The sequence below is a fragment of the Oppia nitens genome, unplaced genomic scaffold, assembly GCF_028296485.1.
Source record: "Oppia nitens isolate AA-2021 unplaced genomic scaffold, nextdenovo-longstitch-racon4-pilon3 scaffold1_pilon_pilon_pilon, whole genome shotgun sequence".
Taxonomy (NCBI): domain Eukaryota; kingdom Metazoa; phylum Arthropoda; class Arachnida; order Sarcoptiformes; family Oppiidae; genus Oppia; species Oppia nitens.
This window is the reverse complement of record NW_026533199.1, coordinates 4,962,501-4,978,078: the sequence shown is the minus strand read 5'-3', so window position 1 is coordinate 4,978,078 and position 15,578 is coordinate 4,962,501. Positions and strand designations below refer to the sequence as shown.

Sequence of the window (15,578 nt, the reverse complement as noted above, 5' to 3'; positions counted from 1 at the left end):
AATTTTATCACATTTATACTCAATTTTAAGAGTAATTTAATAATAATATTCAATGTTTTTCTACAGTATATACAGTACTTTATCCTTACAATCAATTGTAATGAAATAAGTAATTATAACAACAATTATTGTGAACTTTGAACATAATGTCTATTATTAATATTAAATAATCAAATTGTAACTAAAGATTGCATTTTGTATAACATTGATGTCTTAAACATAAAAATGTTAGCATTTATGAGAAAATCGTATTTAAATTTACAAAAGTCATGCAATTTATTGAAAATTACAGCTAAAACTGTTTCAACTACAAGATGTTTGTCTACCATTGAGGTTAGTGTCAGATAATTCAATTATTACTCATATAATTGTTATTTAATTAAAAAATATATTATATTTAAGACACGACTGAATACAAGTAATACTGATTATAGATTTAGTCTAAACAACAATTCAAAGCTAACACCAGAACAGCAAAAATTTTATGAAGAAAATGGTTATATTGTAGTCAAGAATTTGGTGCCAAAGAATGACATCAAAAGATATTTGTATTAATTAAACTAATTTATAACAATATTTGTAAAAATAATTAAATATTGTTTGCTTTTTAGGAATCGTTTCAAAGATATAGCCAATCGTAAAGTGTCGACACCTCCAGGTTTAACCGTCCAAAAGGAGGTGTCGGTGGCTAAGGAACAACAAAATGAGAATACTGTCTATAAATTACAGGAATTGTTTTGCGATGAAGTGCTGTTTGAGTATTGCAAACACCCGGATATCTTGAATTACGTCGAGGCCTTTATCGGACCAAACCTAATGGCAATTCATACAATGCTTATCAATAAGCCTCCGGATAAGGGAACCAAATCATCTCGACATCCATTACATCAGGACTTGCATTACTTTCCAATACGACCGGCCGATAAAATCATCGGCGCCTGGACTGCAATGGAGACTATTAACAGAGAAAACGGTTGTCTCGTAGCTATTCCTGGAAGTCATAGGGGGCAACATTTAGAACACGGCTATCCCGATTGGGAGGGAGGGGTCAATAAAATGTATTACGGCATTAAAGAAATGACCGGATCTGAAAACAGAGTACATCTGGAGATGGAGTGCGGAGATTGTGTACTCTTTCATCCGCTATTAATACACGGATCGGGAATGAACCGAACAAAGGGATATCGTAAGGCCATATCGTGTCACTTCGCGGCTTCCGATTGTCATTATATTGAAGTGAAGGGTACAATTCAAGAGAATCTGGCCAATGAAATCATAGATGTGGCCAAAAAACGGTTCGGCGCAACATTTACCGACTATAGCGTATGTTTTGATTAATACTTATTTATGGTAATATAGATATTAAAATTGATTTATTATTTTTAAAATTAATAGCTTATATGGAAATTCAGAGCACAACTCGTGAGAGGACAACAAATTAATCTCTAGAAATCTCAAAATTTTATATTAAATAATATAATAGTTTTTAAAACTATTTTTGTAAAATAATGTTTTTAATAAAATAAAATTTTATGATTAAATATTACGATAAGTTTACAGTAAGAAATTAATATTATGAATGAAATGACGATAAGATATAAGTTACAATATAAATGTCTTAATTTTAAAGTAATAATTGTTTTAAATTTTTAATTAATAAATCATTATTTTTTTGTTTGTCAACTGAAATGTTGTCTAGGATTTGAACTAAATTTTCTTTTATTAAAACTTCTTTTAACAAATCATTTTCAGCAAATGATATCAATGCAATCAAAATTGATTTATTTATCGATAAATTATTTTCATGAGTTATGAAAAATACTTTTACAATAAGTGGTAAAATATCTGCCACTTCTTCACGAAGAGCTTCAGTTTCTTCTGCGGCCCAAATGCTAAGCACTCGAATCGATGCTAATATACTGACAAATATATTGCTTTCAGTATCTAATTGAATGTCTTTAGCTCTAAAGTTCTGCAAATATCTTATAATTATAGACATCGTGTCTTTAATTGCAGTTAAAATGTCATAAATTTCATCTGAAGATAAATGTTTTAAAAGAAACATCTCTTCTGAATCATTGGTCAAAGTTATGACTGAATGCTCTAAAATGACAAAACTATTGGCCAAACAATTCAAATCAATGTCTTCTGCATCACAAGTCATGGCGATCTCAATACAAGACAAACGCAATAAAAGCATAAATTTTTTTGCTTTATCTTTAGACCACGTCTTTGAGGGCAAATGAATCCATTGAAATCCATTATATATTTGTGTCAAAATTGAAGCCAATTTGATGACCGGATCTCTTAATTGTTTATTAAGTTTATTTTGTATCGTTTGAAATATAATATCACTTATGATACTAACGGATGGATTATTTGATTGTTTCTCAAAATATTTATGATTTTTGTCGAGAATTGCACTCAAATGAAGACATAAATCAAATCTAAGTTTTTGTTGATTTGATTTACATTCAGAAGCAATAGTTATCATAAACTCATTGAATGACTGTTCCTCGATATCCGACCACTCAATAGTTATGGCAATCTTTGATAGCAATTGTCTGATCGTTGACTTATTGACAGCAAATCTCTCGTCAGAATAAATTTGAACCAAAATTTCGGTAAATTTTGTTTTAAATAAACGATTAATTGTTTGAAAATTAGTTGTTTTAATCTGTTCTGAGCTGAAGAAACAATCAAAACATTCAATAATATCGCTAAGCATTTGTTTCTCGTCTTCACACAAATCAATCTCTTTATTCTTCAATAGTTTTAATATCAATGCCATCGATGACAACAATTGGATATATGTTTTAGTGTCAATCACTTCAGGATTCTTCAAGAAAAAAGACGAAACTATTGACACACCAATTGTTTGATAGATATTTTGTGGACAATCATCGGGAACATCAACACCATTGTCGTCGGACAATAATAGTCGGCACAAAAATGAGGAACCGATGGCTTTAAATAACTCTTTGTTTTGTTTATCACTTAATAGTTTGTCTTTCAAGAGATGGGAAACAACCAAAAGTGCGCCAAACTTTTCGGTGTCCGTCTCGGCTCTGGTCATGGCATCGATGGCCATCATATAGTGATGTAAATTTTCTTCGGATACATCCATTTGTTTTTTATGATTTTTAAATCACAAATTATCACACAATTGATCCAAATATACAATTCGTTTATTTTTCTAAACAAATGGTTTGTTTGATGTCTTTTCACGTGTTGTTTGGATTTTAATTGTTTTTTAGTAAATAATGTCAAATATTTTTATAGATTTTATTATAATATACTGTAGACTATTGTATAATAATAATAATAATATAGATTTAATTGTAAACATTATTTATGGACAATAACTGCTATTTTTACGTAATTTTAAATAAAATTGTCTCTTCTTTACCATTGATTTGTAACCAACTCTTGAACTGTAATCATGAGTTCAAAGAGTCGACACAACTCATCAAAACATAGAGACGATGACAGACATTATCGACAAACTTCTTCATCACATTCATCATCAAAATACAGACATTTCAATGATAAGAAAGACTCGAGAACTTCAAGAGATGATCAATCACTGCATGAACTGACAGATCCCATGTCTTCAAGTCATATATTTTATTATGAAAGACATAAATATGAATTGAATAAAATGTTTTTCTTGGGCACCGATGTCCTAAAGATTGGTACCAAAGAGTACGATGAGTTGTGGTCATTCGTCAAGAGATATCAATCAGCAGAAGAAAAAGCCATTGAAATTAATAAACAGAAAGAGTATTATGAAAATATTGGGATCAAGTTATCTCATTTGACACATAAAATACCCGTCGAGTGGACAGATATATCGGTACTCATTGCTAAGACATCGGTAGTCAACGATCTCGAAGACAAATATTATGTGCGAAACCGTTTAAGCCGCCAAAGGGTTGAAGAGTTTCGCAATATTTTGGTCTTATATTTAGATTTCTTGGATAAACAAAAAGTAAAGGCTTTGGAGAAATTAAAACAAATGCAAATGGATTTACCGATCTATCAGTTTAAGGATCAAATACTTGAAGCTATTGAAAATCATTCAGTAGTTCTCATCGCTGGTGACACCGGCTGTGGAAAGTCGACACAAGTACCACAGTATCTGTTGGGTGCAAACTATGACAAGATATGTTGTTCTCAACCCCGACGTATAGCATGTATTTCATTGAGAAAACGTGTCGCCTATGAGACACACAATGAATTTGGTACTCAAATTGGTCATCAAATTAGGTTTGAGAGAAATAAATCAAAAGACACAAAAATATTGTTCATTACTGAAGGATTACTTTTGAGACAAGTAATCACAGATCCAATGCTATCCAACTATAATGTTATAATTCTTGATGAAGTCCACGAAAGACATTTGTCGTGTGATTTCTTGTTGGGTGTTATGAAGTGTTTGGTTCATAAGCGAAGTAATGATCTTAAAGTCATATTAATGTCTGCGACAATTAATATAAAACTTTTCAGCGATTACTTTGGTAAATGTCCAGTGATTGAAGTTCCGGGACGTCTCTATCCGATTGATGTCCAGTACTTTCCAATTCCTAAAATTAAATTTAGTGAAAAATCTCGACGAACTGATGCCGGACCTTATCTACGGATATTGCAGATGATTGATGACAAATACGATTCAAAAGAAAGAGGAGATTTGCTAGTCTTTCTAAGTGGTCTATCGGAGATTAATTCAGTTGGAGAAGTGCTAAAAGATTATGCCCGAGAAAATCACAAATGGATTATACTATGTCTTCACAGCACTTTATCTATCGAAGAACAGGACAAAGTGTTTGATGTACCGCCAGAAAGTGTCCGTAAATGTATACTATCGACAAATATTGCCGAAACCTCGTTAACCATTGACGGCATACGTTTTGTCTGCGACTCCGGTAAAGTCAAAGAAATGAGTTTTGATGTCAGTTGTCGTATGCAAAGACTACAGGAATTTTGGATTAGCATTGCATCTGCAGAGCAACGCAAGGGTCGGGCCGGACGAACGGGTCCTGGAGTTTGTTATCGACTTTATTCTGAAAAAGACTTTTATTCATTTGAACGCAATTCACAGCCAGAGATTAGACGCGTTCCGTTGCACTCATTGTTATTACAGATGATATCAATGGGTTTACCCGATGCCCGAAAATTTCCTTTTTTAGAACCACCGGATTCTAATAGTATAGAAGAGGCCATTAAAAGTCTTAAAGAACAATCGGCTCTGACAGACGACGAGGAGTTGACACCAATGGGCAAAATGTTGTCGCGATTACCCGTTGATATAACTATTGGAAAAATGCTTATTCTTAGTTCAGTCTTTAATTTAACTGAACCTATACTGTCATTGGCAGCGGCTCTCAGCGTACAATCGCCGATCACTAACCAATCCCTTCACGATAGGGATGCTATTGAGGCGCGACGTTCATTAAACTCACCAGAAGGCGATCCCTTCACACTATTGAATGCTTACAATAAATGGTTAGATATTAAATCGGAACAACAAAACTCGAGGAAGTGGTGCAAACATAGAGGTCTTGAAGAACAACGTTTTTATGAAATGACAAAACTTCGACAACAATTTAAAGATATACTAAAAGATGCCGCACTACTTGATAGTGGGGACAGTGGTGTTAGCTCTTATGAGTCCAGTGCTGATCGAATCCGAAGATTTGGAGAATTAAAACATTTAAGAAAAATAAAGAGAGAATATGAAAGAAAAGCACCGAAACAAAGAAAAATGCTTAAAATGGATGGAAATGAAGACGAAGACCACAATCAGAGTTTGAATATGGATGTCAAAGATATCGAGTTTAGACTATCACATGATGTCAGACAAGTACAGGTATTATTGATTTTTTTATTGAAATTTGTATAATACAGTACATGGCATACATACCATTCAGTATTATAATGATATAACTTATAGTTTAAAATAAATTAGTAATACAATAGTAATATTTATAAAATTTAAAAGTTCTTAAAGTTTTTTTCTTCAAAATACTTAAAGTTAGTTTAGATTTATTACAAATGAGACATTTAGTTGACAACCGGTAATTAACTACAGTTTTATTAAAATGTATTTTTATTTTTGTCACAATTTATTATTAAAAATCTTGTGTCAAATACGATAGTCTATTGTCGATAAATAACAAAAATGCGTGAAAGCATTGGTAGATTGACTATAATATTAAACTTATCTATAAAACCATAGAACCATTTGATACGCGTGTCTAATGTTATATTTGTTAGACATTGAGAAACGCCAGCAGAGACTATAGTAATCGAGATATTACTCTAATGAAGTTAATCCTATCCAATGGATTGCACCCACAGTTGACTATCGGTGACGAACACAACACATATAGACCCGATTCCGATCAAATGTTTCACACTAAGGTATATATCATACAAATTAATGTTTTATGTTATTTACACATAAAGTCAATTACAAATGTATTCATTAGATTCATTATTGTCTTTGTTTTAAAAATTTTAAATCAATTTTATTAAATAGAAATTTTTATTGATTATAATATAAAGCAATAATTTAATTAAAGGACAAACCATTTGTGACTCTCCATCCAAATGGTGTATTTGCTATCGAACCGGATCTCCTAAGACTAAGTAAAACTGATGAACAGCTCAAAGGATTTAGTAGTAGTAGTAGTAGTAGTGGTCCCGTAAGCTCTCGCTATCAACTCATAGCTTATGTATCATTACTGGAGACGACGAAACCCTATTTATGTAATTGTGTTCGTATACCAGCCGCTCATGTATTACTTCTTGTATCCAATGCTATCGACACCGACTATAACTTATCCAGGTTTGCACTATATTTTATATACATTGATATTTTATTTATATAATTGTATAAATCATTTTAAAAACTTGTTTATAATAATATTATTATTATAATCATTGCAATATAAATGCACAAATAATGTAGAAACCTATAACACATATTAATTTTATAAATTAATAAACCGCATCATTTAGTGAATTGTTAAAAATACATTTTTACTAAATTTCTCAAATTTTATGCAACCTTTTATTGATATTAAAATTTTTATATTAAATTATAAGAATATAATATTTAGTTAAACGATTTAAAAAAATGTTTTACTAAAGTATATTATTATTATTATGTAAATAGCTTTTGGCTTCAAATATTAATTTAAATGTTAACAACCAATAAATGTATTTATAATATAGTTTAGACTTTAAGGTTGAGTTTTAGAGTATAGAGTTTATAATTTTTGAAAATTATTTATCAATACTTCGACATATCGTATAGTATTTTAATATTAATACAAGTCTGAAGAAAATCAATTTATTGTTTGTTTATATGTATTTGTAATGCATTTGTTGTTTAGATAAATAATATTGATATATAAGTAGAAATATTTTGAAAGTATAAACTTTAATGCAATATAAATACAGAATGAATTGATTTTTTCATTATATTTTTATATAGGATTGTATGCGACGGTTGGCTTGAATTACAATTTACAAACAGTCAGTCCTCACAAAAGTTTATTTTACAGGCACTACAAGTCCGTGATTTATGGCATAACTTATTGTATAAATTATTTGATGGTAAGACATGACTTCACACCGACATATCTATCTATTAAATCACTATTTTGACACTTTCTCTATAATTAATGCACATATTATATACAGTATTATAATATGATATAAGAGATATGTTGAATAGTTTTGCAATTATTCCCTTATCGGTAATATCAATAAATGTTTACATTTTGTTAATTAATACTAATTATTAAGTAATTCAGTTATATATAATTATGTTAAATCGGATATTGAATATAATATTTATAAAATATATGAATATAAAAAATAGATATTATAATATTTKTATAATACAGTATAGATTATATTCCATTATTTAATTTAATAAAGCAATTAACTAATTAATTTACAATATATTAGTTTAAATATATATTTTATACATAGAATGTTTTGACAAGGGATGTGGTGGTGACGGCATTCAGGATAATACCAGTGCTTGTAATATAAAGAGTGCTGAAGTGCGGCAAATGCAGAGCCAATTAGTGAAAAGCATTTACAACTTTATTCGCACTGATATTGCATTTTCAATAAAAAGATTATTGGCTGCAGATATCAAACAGTTATATATTGGATCCGATGGTTATTTGTCGCTAAACAACGATCTTAAGCGCAGTCATCTCTTTAATGATAGTCTCAAACAATCAAATGAATATAGTGTTCATCCCATTAAAGGCGGACTTCAAATAAAGCCATATCTTACTTATAACTGGTATTACATTTTCTTTAATTTAATTATATATTTTTTAATTGTTGTATAAATTAATATATTTTTATAATAAAGTTTGTTTTTATTTAAGATTTTATCAAATTTTTATAAGTTTAATATCATTTTTAATTTGATAAATCTTAGCTAAAAAATGTAATACAAAAGAATTGTTAATGATATGATTAATATAAAMCACWATTATATTAAGTTTAATTATTGCAAATATTGAATACATCAAAACTATTTTATAAAATATACACTTTTTAGCTAAAAATGTTGTTTAAAATAGAAAATTATTGATTGAATTTTTATTTATATAATTAGTTTGACAGATAATAGCTTATCTGTACAAAGATTGCTGAAAAAGGAGTGGAAGTGTGAGATGTGTGGCCAAGAAATGTTGTCGACACCATTGGAACAAATTAGACATATAGACAATTGTAAACCAATTGATGCCAACAATAAAATAAAGAGTGAAACCAATTGTGATGATATATTAAGTTCAATACCGACCACAAGTGACCCGACGACGGCATACGACCCGATGAAGATTGTCTACAATTGCAATGATTGCAAACAACAATTATTATTCACTTCAATTGAAATACTTAGACATAAACGAAGTCATCAATTAAGTAATACAGAGAATCTTTAATATTAAATGAATATCATTGATATTTTGTTATATTAATAAAAAAAATTATATATTAATAATATTTTTATGATTGCATTTTAATAAATAATTAAATTATTATCTAAATTGTAAGTATGAGCAGTACTTATGCCATATGTCGCGAGCTATTTAAATAGTTGGTCAATGTGTTGAGGCTTTAGGCATTGAGTATAATGGAAAAACAGGGACCTAACTGTATGGTATGTCCCGAGTGACACATTCAGCAAAAGTTAACCCTAAGTTTAGATCACTATTGTTATGGAAATAATAGTAGTTATGGCTTTAAACACAAAAGCACTTGTACTGTATTCTCCCTATTCCTGTCCTCATCCCTGGGTTGCTCTCTGTCTACTATACAATGCTCTACCAGTGCTCTATCTCTATGCATAGGATGTATGTTTATAGTGTACTACATAATAGTATTTATATGTGTATATGCTATTTGTCTACCAGTGCAGAGTCACATCTGTTAATTTTAAATGAGTATTGAAAATGATTTTTGGAAATCAAATCCTAACCAAAAAGCAATGAAATTGTGAGTTAACAGGTGGACAGTACTTCTGATTTCTAGCTAACTGTGCGCTTCAATGGCCCACTATTGCGGTGATTCAATTGTGATTTATCGCTAATATTTTGTATGTGTATATTGTAATCAAATCCTCTTTAATCATAATCTTGTTTTGTTGGCTTAAGTTGCGACTCCCTATGCTATAGATGTGTAACTTTGCTAACATATACAACATTCAACACAATCATCAAAACAAACTTACTTTTATATGATTTTTGTTGATCTCATTTCAAGTTTGTACGAACAGTACAATAGAGTTAAAACAAAACACTTGTGGTTATTATGTTAATCCACTCATTCAAGTGATAAACGAATTATTCATTAATTTATTTTTACATTTTCTGTCAATAATTTGTTTATTGCTTTATTCATAATAAAATTAATATAATAAAAATTTATATCCTTTTTCTAAATTAAAGAGTTTCAGATTTTAAGGGTATGTATTAGTTCTCACATTAAAATCACATAAATATTAAATACATACACTTTACTGTATAATAATGAGAAACTAGGATCGGTAGTAGAAAGAGGAGGAATGTTGAAATAGACTGTTGAGATGAGATATTTATAGATAAGCTTAGGATGAGATGCTTTGGGCTATGGATTCGTGAGAAATGTTACACTAAAACACTAACAATCCATATCTGATTGTCTGTGCTTTTGCTAACAGCACTGTTATGCCGATTCCAGTGCTAGTGTTACACTTCACGGCAAATTGTATCACAATTTAAATACAAAATCAGTTGTTAGTCATTCACATGAATAAATAGTATGGATAGTATTGGATGTTAAGTATAAATATCTTTTAACGCAATGGCACCGTTAGTTGCATGCATTGAGGCGGTAAAAACAATATATACAATATATCATATATAATATATACGGAATATAATACTTTAGACTAATATGTGTAAAGTTTTCGATACATATGATTATCATATGATTGTATTGAATGATGAAATTATGTTATGGTTGTTCCCATCTCTCTATTTTGTAAATTAAATCATACAGTCTATCGATTCTTGAAAATGACATTTCAATTTCTTTACTCATAACTAGATATAACATAAAAGCTTAAGTCTATATGTGTTTTGTATTATAAATTATAATATAACTCTATCGCCACAAGATATATATATATATATTATATTATATATTTATAATCAAATTGTTTTGTTGTTTTCACAATTAAATATATAAGTGTCAATAAAATTAATTAATGTTATACTAATAGACTCTAAAAGCTCTTTATTTAAAAAACTCAACAAACCATTAAAAAATTGAACAAATTTTAAAGTTATGATATACTATATAAGCTTCTGATGTGATTTATATTTGCTGTAAATACTTTCTCGGGTTATGTCAGTCCATTAAAAGACAAAACAAATAAACTAAAAGACATTTTCAACAACTGATTGTTTGTTACTTAGCTTGAGTTCAAATAAATAGTTTATAACTACATGTTTAACACAAGTGTCACACCAACCGCTTAACTGTATTGTTTGTCATCAAATCCCAATTTAACTCAATGCTGATCTCTTACATGTCTTTATTCAACATTTGTCTCATTCATTCATTAACTGTCTGTTTCGCTATTTCTCTATAGACTTAACTTTTACTTAACTCAACAAAATATATGGTATAATAAAATTCAATTAAACATTTAGTTTATTTTCTTACAATCACTGGTCACTGATAGTCGTCTAGAGATTTGTGGATATTTTGCTCTTTTATGTCTATCATTTAGTAGATTCTTGTGATGCGTTATGTGAGCGCATGTATACTCACATTTAAAATTAAATAAAAGGCACGAAAGTGATGGCACGCGCGCACCGCTATAGGCCGTCCAGAGCCCGGTTGTGTTACTTTGATTGGTTTGGTTGAAATCCGTGACAAATTATTATTGTGCGCCAGCACTGGGATGCGCTCCACTTACTCGACTATCTTCCTCTCTCTCACTTTCCCCTAAATACCATATACTTGAAACTGAATGCAAATATAATACTCTCTTAAACTGTACTCTAAGTTCACGAAAAAACATTTCTTTTATCAGATTATATTGTCATAAGAAAGTACTTCTAATGTGAAAAGCATTTACTTCTAGACCTATAATAGACTTATAGTATATCAAAGTGAGAGCTACTTAAGGGACGGTATATAATAGTTTTGAACCAATACTTTCTTTTCAACTTTTTTTGTAACAAATTTTTATGTAAAAATATTTAACGCTTTCAATTGCAACTCAATTGTTATTATACTGTATTTAAATCATTGGAAATATTGACACTAAAGTTAGAAAACTTTATGTTTGAGTCAATTATTTGTGTGTCAATTGGGAGGCAAAACATACATAACTTCATAACTTTTTTACGATTGTATGGTATTTGCGATGATTTTCTGGTTTGAAGTGCACTCAACACTATCGACAATACATCGATTGAATGCATTGAATGTGTAAATGAATTAACTATAAAGTATTGGACTGAAAATCTTTTTATTTTTTATCAAACATTTTGATTCATAAATAATATCTGATTTGGCATTGAATACAATAGAAAGTTAGAGTGACTACAAGTGCCAGCCCTGGAACTACATCACCACTATATGGAGTCTTCAATGAGTGCGGAGTCATTGACGGCAGGCTTCAGCCCATCTGCGGTGAGGTCTCTGACAACAACAGGAGCACAGATGTCACAGTATACCAGTGCTGCTCATTGTGGACCCTATTCTGGCATATTTAATGTCTCTTCTGTATTAGCCGAGCATTTAAATGCTAGTCGAGTCACACCATTTGGTATCAGTCCTGGAAATGCAGTAGCAATGCTCCATAATCGTCACATACCTGATCCATCACATCATCATCACAGTAGTCAGTGCTCTATGCTATCCATTCAGGACAGTGCCGCTGCTCTCAGTATTTGCGGTAACGTTGGTATTAACGGCAATCCATTGACGACAATGAGTGACTTGAGCTCACCGACGCCCAGCACTGATGGTGATTCTACTGGTGATCATTACCACACTGAAGACAGCATAACCTCTGCACCAGAAGATAATAAATTATTTACAATAAAGCGTGTCATACATCAAACATCTCAACATCATTACAATCATCCGAAAGCACTGGAATGTAACCAAACGTTTGCGGCCAAAGAGCAGGAAAACAATTTAATTAACGGAAATAAAAGCCGATGTAATGCCCAACAAAAGAAACACCGACTCGGAAAAACTGTAAGCAAACACTCCCTGTCCATCCTCTCTGTCCTCTCGATCCTCTTTTTTCCAACACTTAATCATTTATATTGTGACAGCAGTTYCCCAGTTATTGTTCATTCAAAATCTAACAGTGCTTTTAATTGACTTAATTAAAAACAATTTCTTTAATATTATTTATWTAGTTATTATAATTATAATTATAATTGTAATGTTTGTTTATTTTACATTTATTTGATTTGATTTACTTTTGTAGGAATTTTGAATGCTTTTTGTTTGTTTGTTTGTTTGTCATTGAGTTAAATACTGTACACCCCATCCAATAAAGTTTAAGTGTTGTTAACATAGTTGAGTAATTATGTTATCCAACTGTCCTCTCAAAGCACATACGTCTGAACATTAATGCCAGAGAACGGCGCCGAATGCATGACCTCAACGATGCTTTGGATGAGTTGAGAACAGTCATACCATACGCCCACTCGCCGTCTGTAAGAAAACTGTCTAAAATTGCAACTTTACTTTTGGCCAAAAATTATATTTTAATGCAGGTATTGACTTATTTAACATTAATTTGTTAAAAATTATTATTATGGTATTAAGTTTATATTGTTAATAAGTTATATGACAATATCATTATTAATAAACTTAAATTGATATGTTTTTTACAAAATTTCTTATTAAACAATATAAGATTTATAAAAAATTTACATTTTTATATAATTTAATTAATATAAAATACATACAAATTTAAAGGGAAATGCATTGGAGGAATTGCGGCGGATAATAGTCTATATGAATCAATCGGGTGTTCCATTGTCTCCGGCAATGGCTGCTACCTGTGCTGCGGCCGCATCACTCCCGTCACTTCACGCACACTTCAGTCAGGACAGCGGTCTAATGAATTTTAGCAGTAATAACACTAACTATCCAAACAGTCCTTCATCTACACCAATAAACATTACAAATAACAACAACAGTACGAGTATTATGTCGGATATAATAGGAAAGACATCACCAAATAAGCTAATGTCTTCTTCACCGCCATTAAACTGTTCTCAATGTGTGGACAAATAATATTGTTATCATAACTAACTTTCATGTTCTCTGTTTTATAAATAAAATTATGTTATGTATTAATATCATAATATAAGTTTATATTGTATACATTTGTAAAATATAATTTTTAAAAATGAAAGTAAAACTTTTGTTTATTAAATAAGTAGTATTTTAAGCACAAAATAATTAATATTATTTTAATTTCTATATATTATTTACATTAAATAACTAATAWTACATATAAATAAATTATAAATAAAAATGATTGTCATAAGCTGTATATTGCAATTAAATTCGATAATTTTAAAAGTAATTAAAGTGATTATAATAATTAAATTATTTTTTAAAAATGAAACATTTTATAAATGACTGTCACGTGTCGATCTCTGGCTATAAAATCAATGTTTAAATGTTTGGTTTCTCTATTTATTAAAAGGTAATCTAAAATCTAAATTACAAATTTGTGAAATGGAGCGTATGTAAACTGATAAGCACCCGTACCTAACCAAACGGTGCTAAAAACCTCTCTCTCTCTCTCTCTCTCTCTCTCTCTCTCTCTCTCTCTCTCTCTCTCTCTCTCTCTCTCTCTCTCTCTTCAGATGCAAACTTATAATATTGTGATTTCAAAAGAGAGTCATAAAATTTTTCAAAATTTTATTTAACATTATATATAAAATAGTTTTATATATTTAACAACATATATTATACAGTAGTATACTATAGTAACAAAGTTAGATAATTTTTATGCTGTATTTTAGTTGAAGTAATGTTGTGTTTTATATGGTATATCCTATAATAGAAAAATGAATGAAAAGATGGTATACAATACATTAAGAGTGATATGTATTGATAAATCACTTAAGGTTTGTRCAAAAAAATTTTATTTAAAGAATAACTTTGAAAAATCGTTGCTTAAAAATATATGACTTTTATGAAACAGATATRTTATACAATGTTATTACAATGATTTGAGGAAACATTAGTTAATGGATCGTGTGTMTCATCACATTATTATATTTTTAAACATTAAAATATTGATTAAAATTTAATGATTGTATTATATTTWWAAAAAAACTAATAATGAATTAACAAAAATGAGTTTATTATATTTTATAAATAGCAGCATATACTGTAGTATCTTTAAAATCAATTATTTTATTCATACAAACAATTAACATTTACTGTACTATTCATTTATAACAAAAATTGATACTGTATTGTAAATTTAGTTTATATGATATACTATACGTCCTAATATAATAAAACAATATTTTTTCAAGTTATAATTATGAGTCATTATTGTGGACAACCAAAAATTTTACCGAATATTTACTAAAATCAATTGCAATTTATATTATTTGCTAAAAATATTTTCAAACACATTCATAATCAATTGGGTTTAGTTTCAATGGATGGGTACTAAAACTATAAGTACTTCAAACAGAGTAACAAATACTTAGTTTTTTACTCAATTCAATGATAGTAAGTGAAACTATATAAATAAATTTGTTGTAAATGGCAATATTGGGAATAGCTTTTAGTGACATAACTGTATTAACAGTGCATTTCAATCATTTTTAGGCTCTTAAGAGCTGAATATGAAATATACTATTACTAAATAAAGTCGAATCTCTCTCTCTCTCTCTCTCTCTCTCTCTCTCTCTCTCTCTCTCTCTCTTCAGTAAAGTCATAGTCAGATATGTTTATATGATATAAATAAGAGCATTGGTAGTCAATAGACA

General features: G+C 29.5%; 4 protein-coding genes across 4 annotated transcripts; 3 read left to right on the top strand and 1 right to left on the bottom strand.

Moving 5' to 3' along the window:
• Nucleotides 1–178: 178 nt before the first annotated feature.
• LOC128951818 (phytanoyl-CoA dioxygenase, peroxisomal-like) lies at nucleotides 179–1,600 on the top strand. The gene is made up of 4 exons (XM_054297095.1): nucleotides 179–333; nucleotides 403–548; nucleotides 612–1,323; nucleotides 1,396–1,600. The coding sequence occupies exons 1-4, from the start codon at nucleotides 226–228 to the stop codon at nucleotides 1,447–1,449; spliced, it is 1,020 nt and encodes a 339-aa protein (XP_054153070.1). The 5' UTR covers nucleotides 179–225; the 3' UTR covers nucleotides 1,450–1,600.
• Nucleotides 1,601–1,602: 2 nt separating this feature from the next.
• On the bottom strand, nucleotides 1,603–3,259 carry LOC128966334 (neurochondrin homolog). The gene is made up of 2 exons (XM_054313181.1): nucleotides 1,823–3,259; nucleotides 1,603–1,617 (listed from the first exon to the last, which is right to left on the bottom strand). The coding sequence occupies exons 1-2, from the start codon at nucleotides 3,125–3,127 to the stop codon at nucleotides 1,603–1,605; spliced, it is 1,320 nt and encodes a 439-aa protein (XP_054169156.1). The 5' UTR covers nucleotides 3,128–3,259.
• A 90-nt stretch (nucleotides 3,260–3,349) lies between these two features.
• On the top strand, nucleotides 3,350–8,981 carry LOC128966332 (probable ATP-dependent RNA helicase DHX34). Its single transcript, XM_054313180.1, has 6 exons — nucleotides 3,350–5,869; nucleotides 6,277–6,423; nucleotides 6,585–6,850; nucleotides 7,502–7,623; nucleotides 8,005–8,329; nucleotides 8,651–8,981. The coding sequence occupies exons 1-6, from the start codon at nucleotides 3,443–3,445 to the stop codon at nucleotides 8,979–8,981; spliced, it is 3,618 nt and encodes a 1,205-aa protein (XP_054169155.1). The 5' UTR covers nucleotides 3,350–3,442.
• A 3,190-nt stretch (nucleotides 8,982–12,171) lies between these two features.
• Nucleotides 12,172–13,854, top strand: LOC128966331 (uncharacterized). The gene is made up of 3 exons (XM_054313179.1): nucleotides 12,172–12,798; nucleotides 13,164–13,328; nucleotides 13,534–13,854. Exons 1-3 carry the CDS (start codon nucleotides 12,172–12,174, stop codon nucleotides 13,852–13,854), a joined length of 1,113 nt encoding a protein of 370 aa, XP_054169154.1.
• Nucleotides 13,855–15,578: the final 1,724 nt, after the last annotated feature.

What these genes read in the sequence shown, in the direction of transcription:
- LOC128966331 (XM_054313179.1), top strand. Translation starts at nt 12,172, where the DNA reads ATGGAGTCTTCAATGAGTGCGGAGTCATTGACGGCAGGCTTCAGCCCA. An exon ending in AACACCGACTCGGAAAAACT is followed by an intron (nt 12,799 to 13,163) that starts GTAAGCAAACAC and finishes GTCCTCTCAAAG; the next exon opens with CACATACGTCTGAACATTAA. An exon ending in AAAATTATATTTTAATGCAG is followed by an intron (nt 13,329 to 13,533) that starts GTATTGACTTAT and finishes ACAAATTTAAAG; the next exon opens with GGAAATGCATTGGAGGAATT.
- LOC128951818 (XM_054297095.1), top strand. Translation starts at nt 226, where the DNA reads ATGTTAGCATTTATGAGAAAATCGTATTTAAATTTACAAAAGTCATGC. An exon ending in AATGACATCAAAAGATATTT is followed by an intron (nt 549 to 611) that starts GTATTAATTAAA and finishes TTTGCTTTTTAG; the next exon opens with GAATCGTTTCAAAGATATAG. An exon ending in CAACATTTACCGACTATAGC is followed by an intron (nt 1,324 to 1,395) that starts GTATGTTTTGAT and finishes TAAAATTAATAG; the next exon opens with CTTATATGGAAATTCAGAGC.
- LOC128966332 (XM_054313180.1), top strand. Translation starts at nt 3,443, where the DNA reads ATGAGTTCAAAGAGTCGACACAACTCATCAAAACATAGAGACGATGAC. An exon ending in ATGATGTCAGACAAGTACAG is followed by an intron (nt 5,870 to 6,276) that starts GTATTATTGATT and finishes TATATTTGTTAG; the next exon opens with ACATTGAGAAACGCCAGCAG. An exon ending in CCATATCTTACTTATAACTG is followed by an intron (nt 8,330 to 8,650) that starts GTATTACATTTT and finishes TTATATAATTAG; the next exon opens with TTTGACAGATAATAGCTTAT.
- LOC128966334 (XM_054313181.1), bottom strand. Translation starts at nt 3,127, where the DNA reads ATGGATGTATCCGAAGAAAATTTACATCACTATATGATGGCCATCGAT.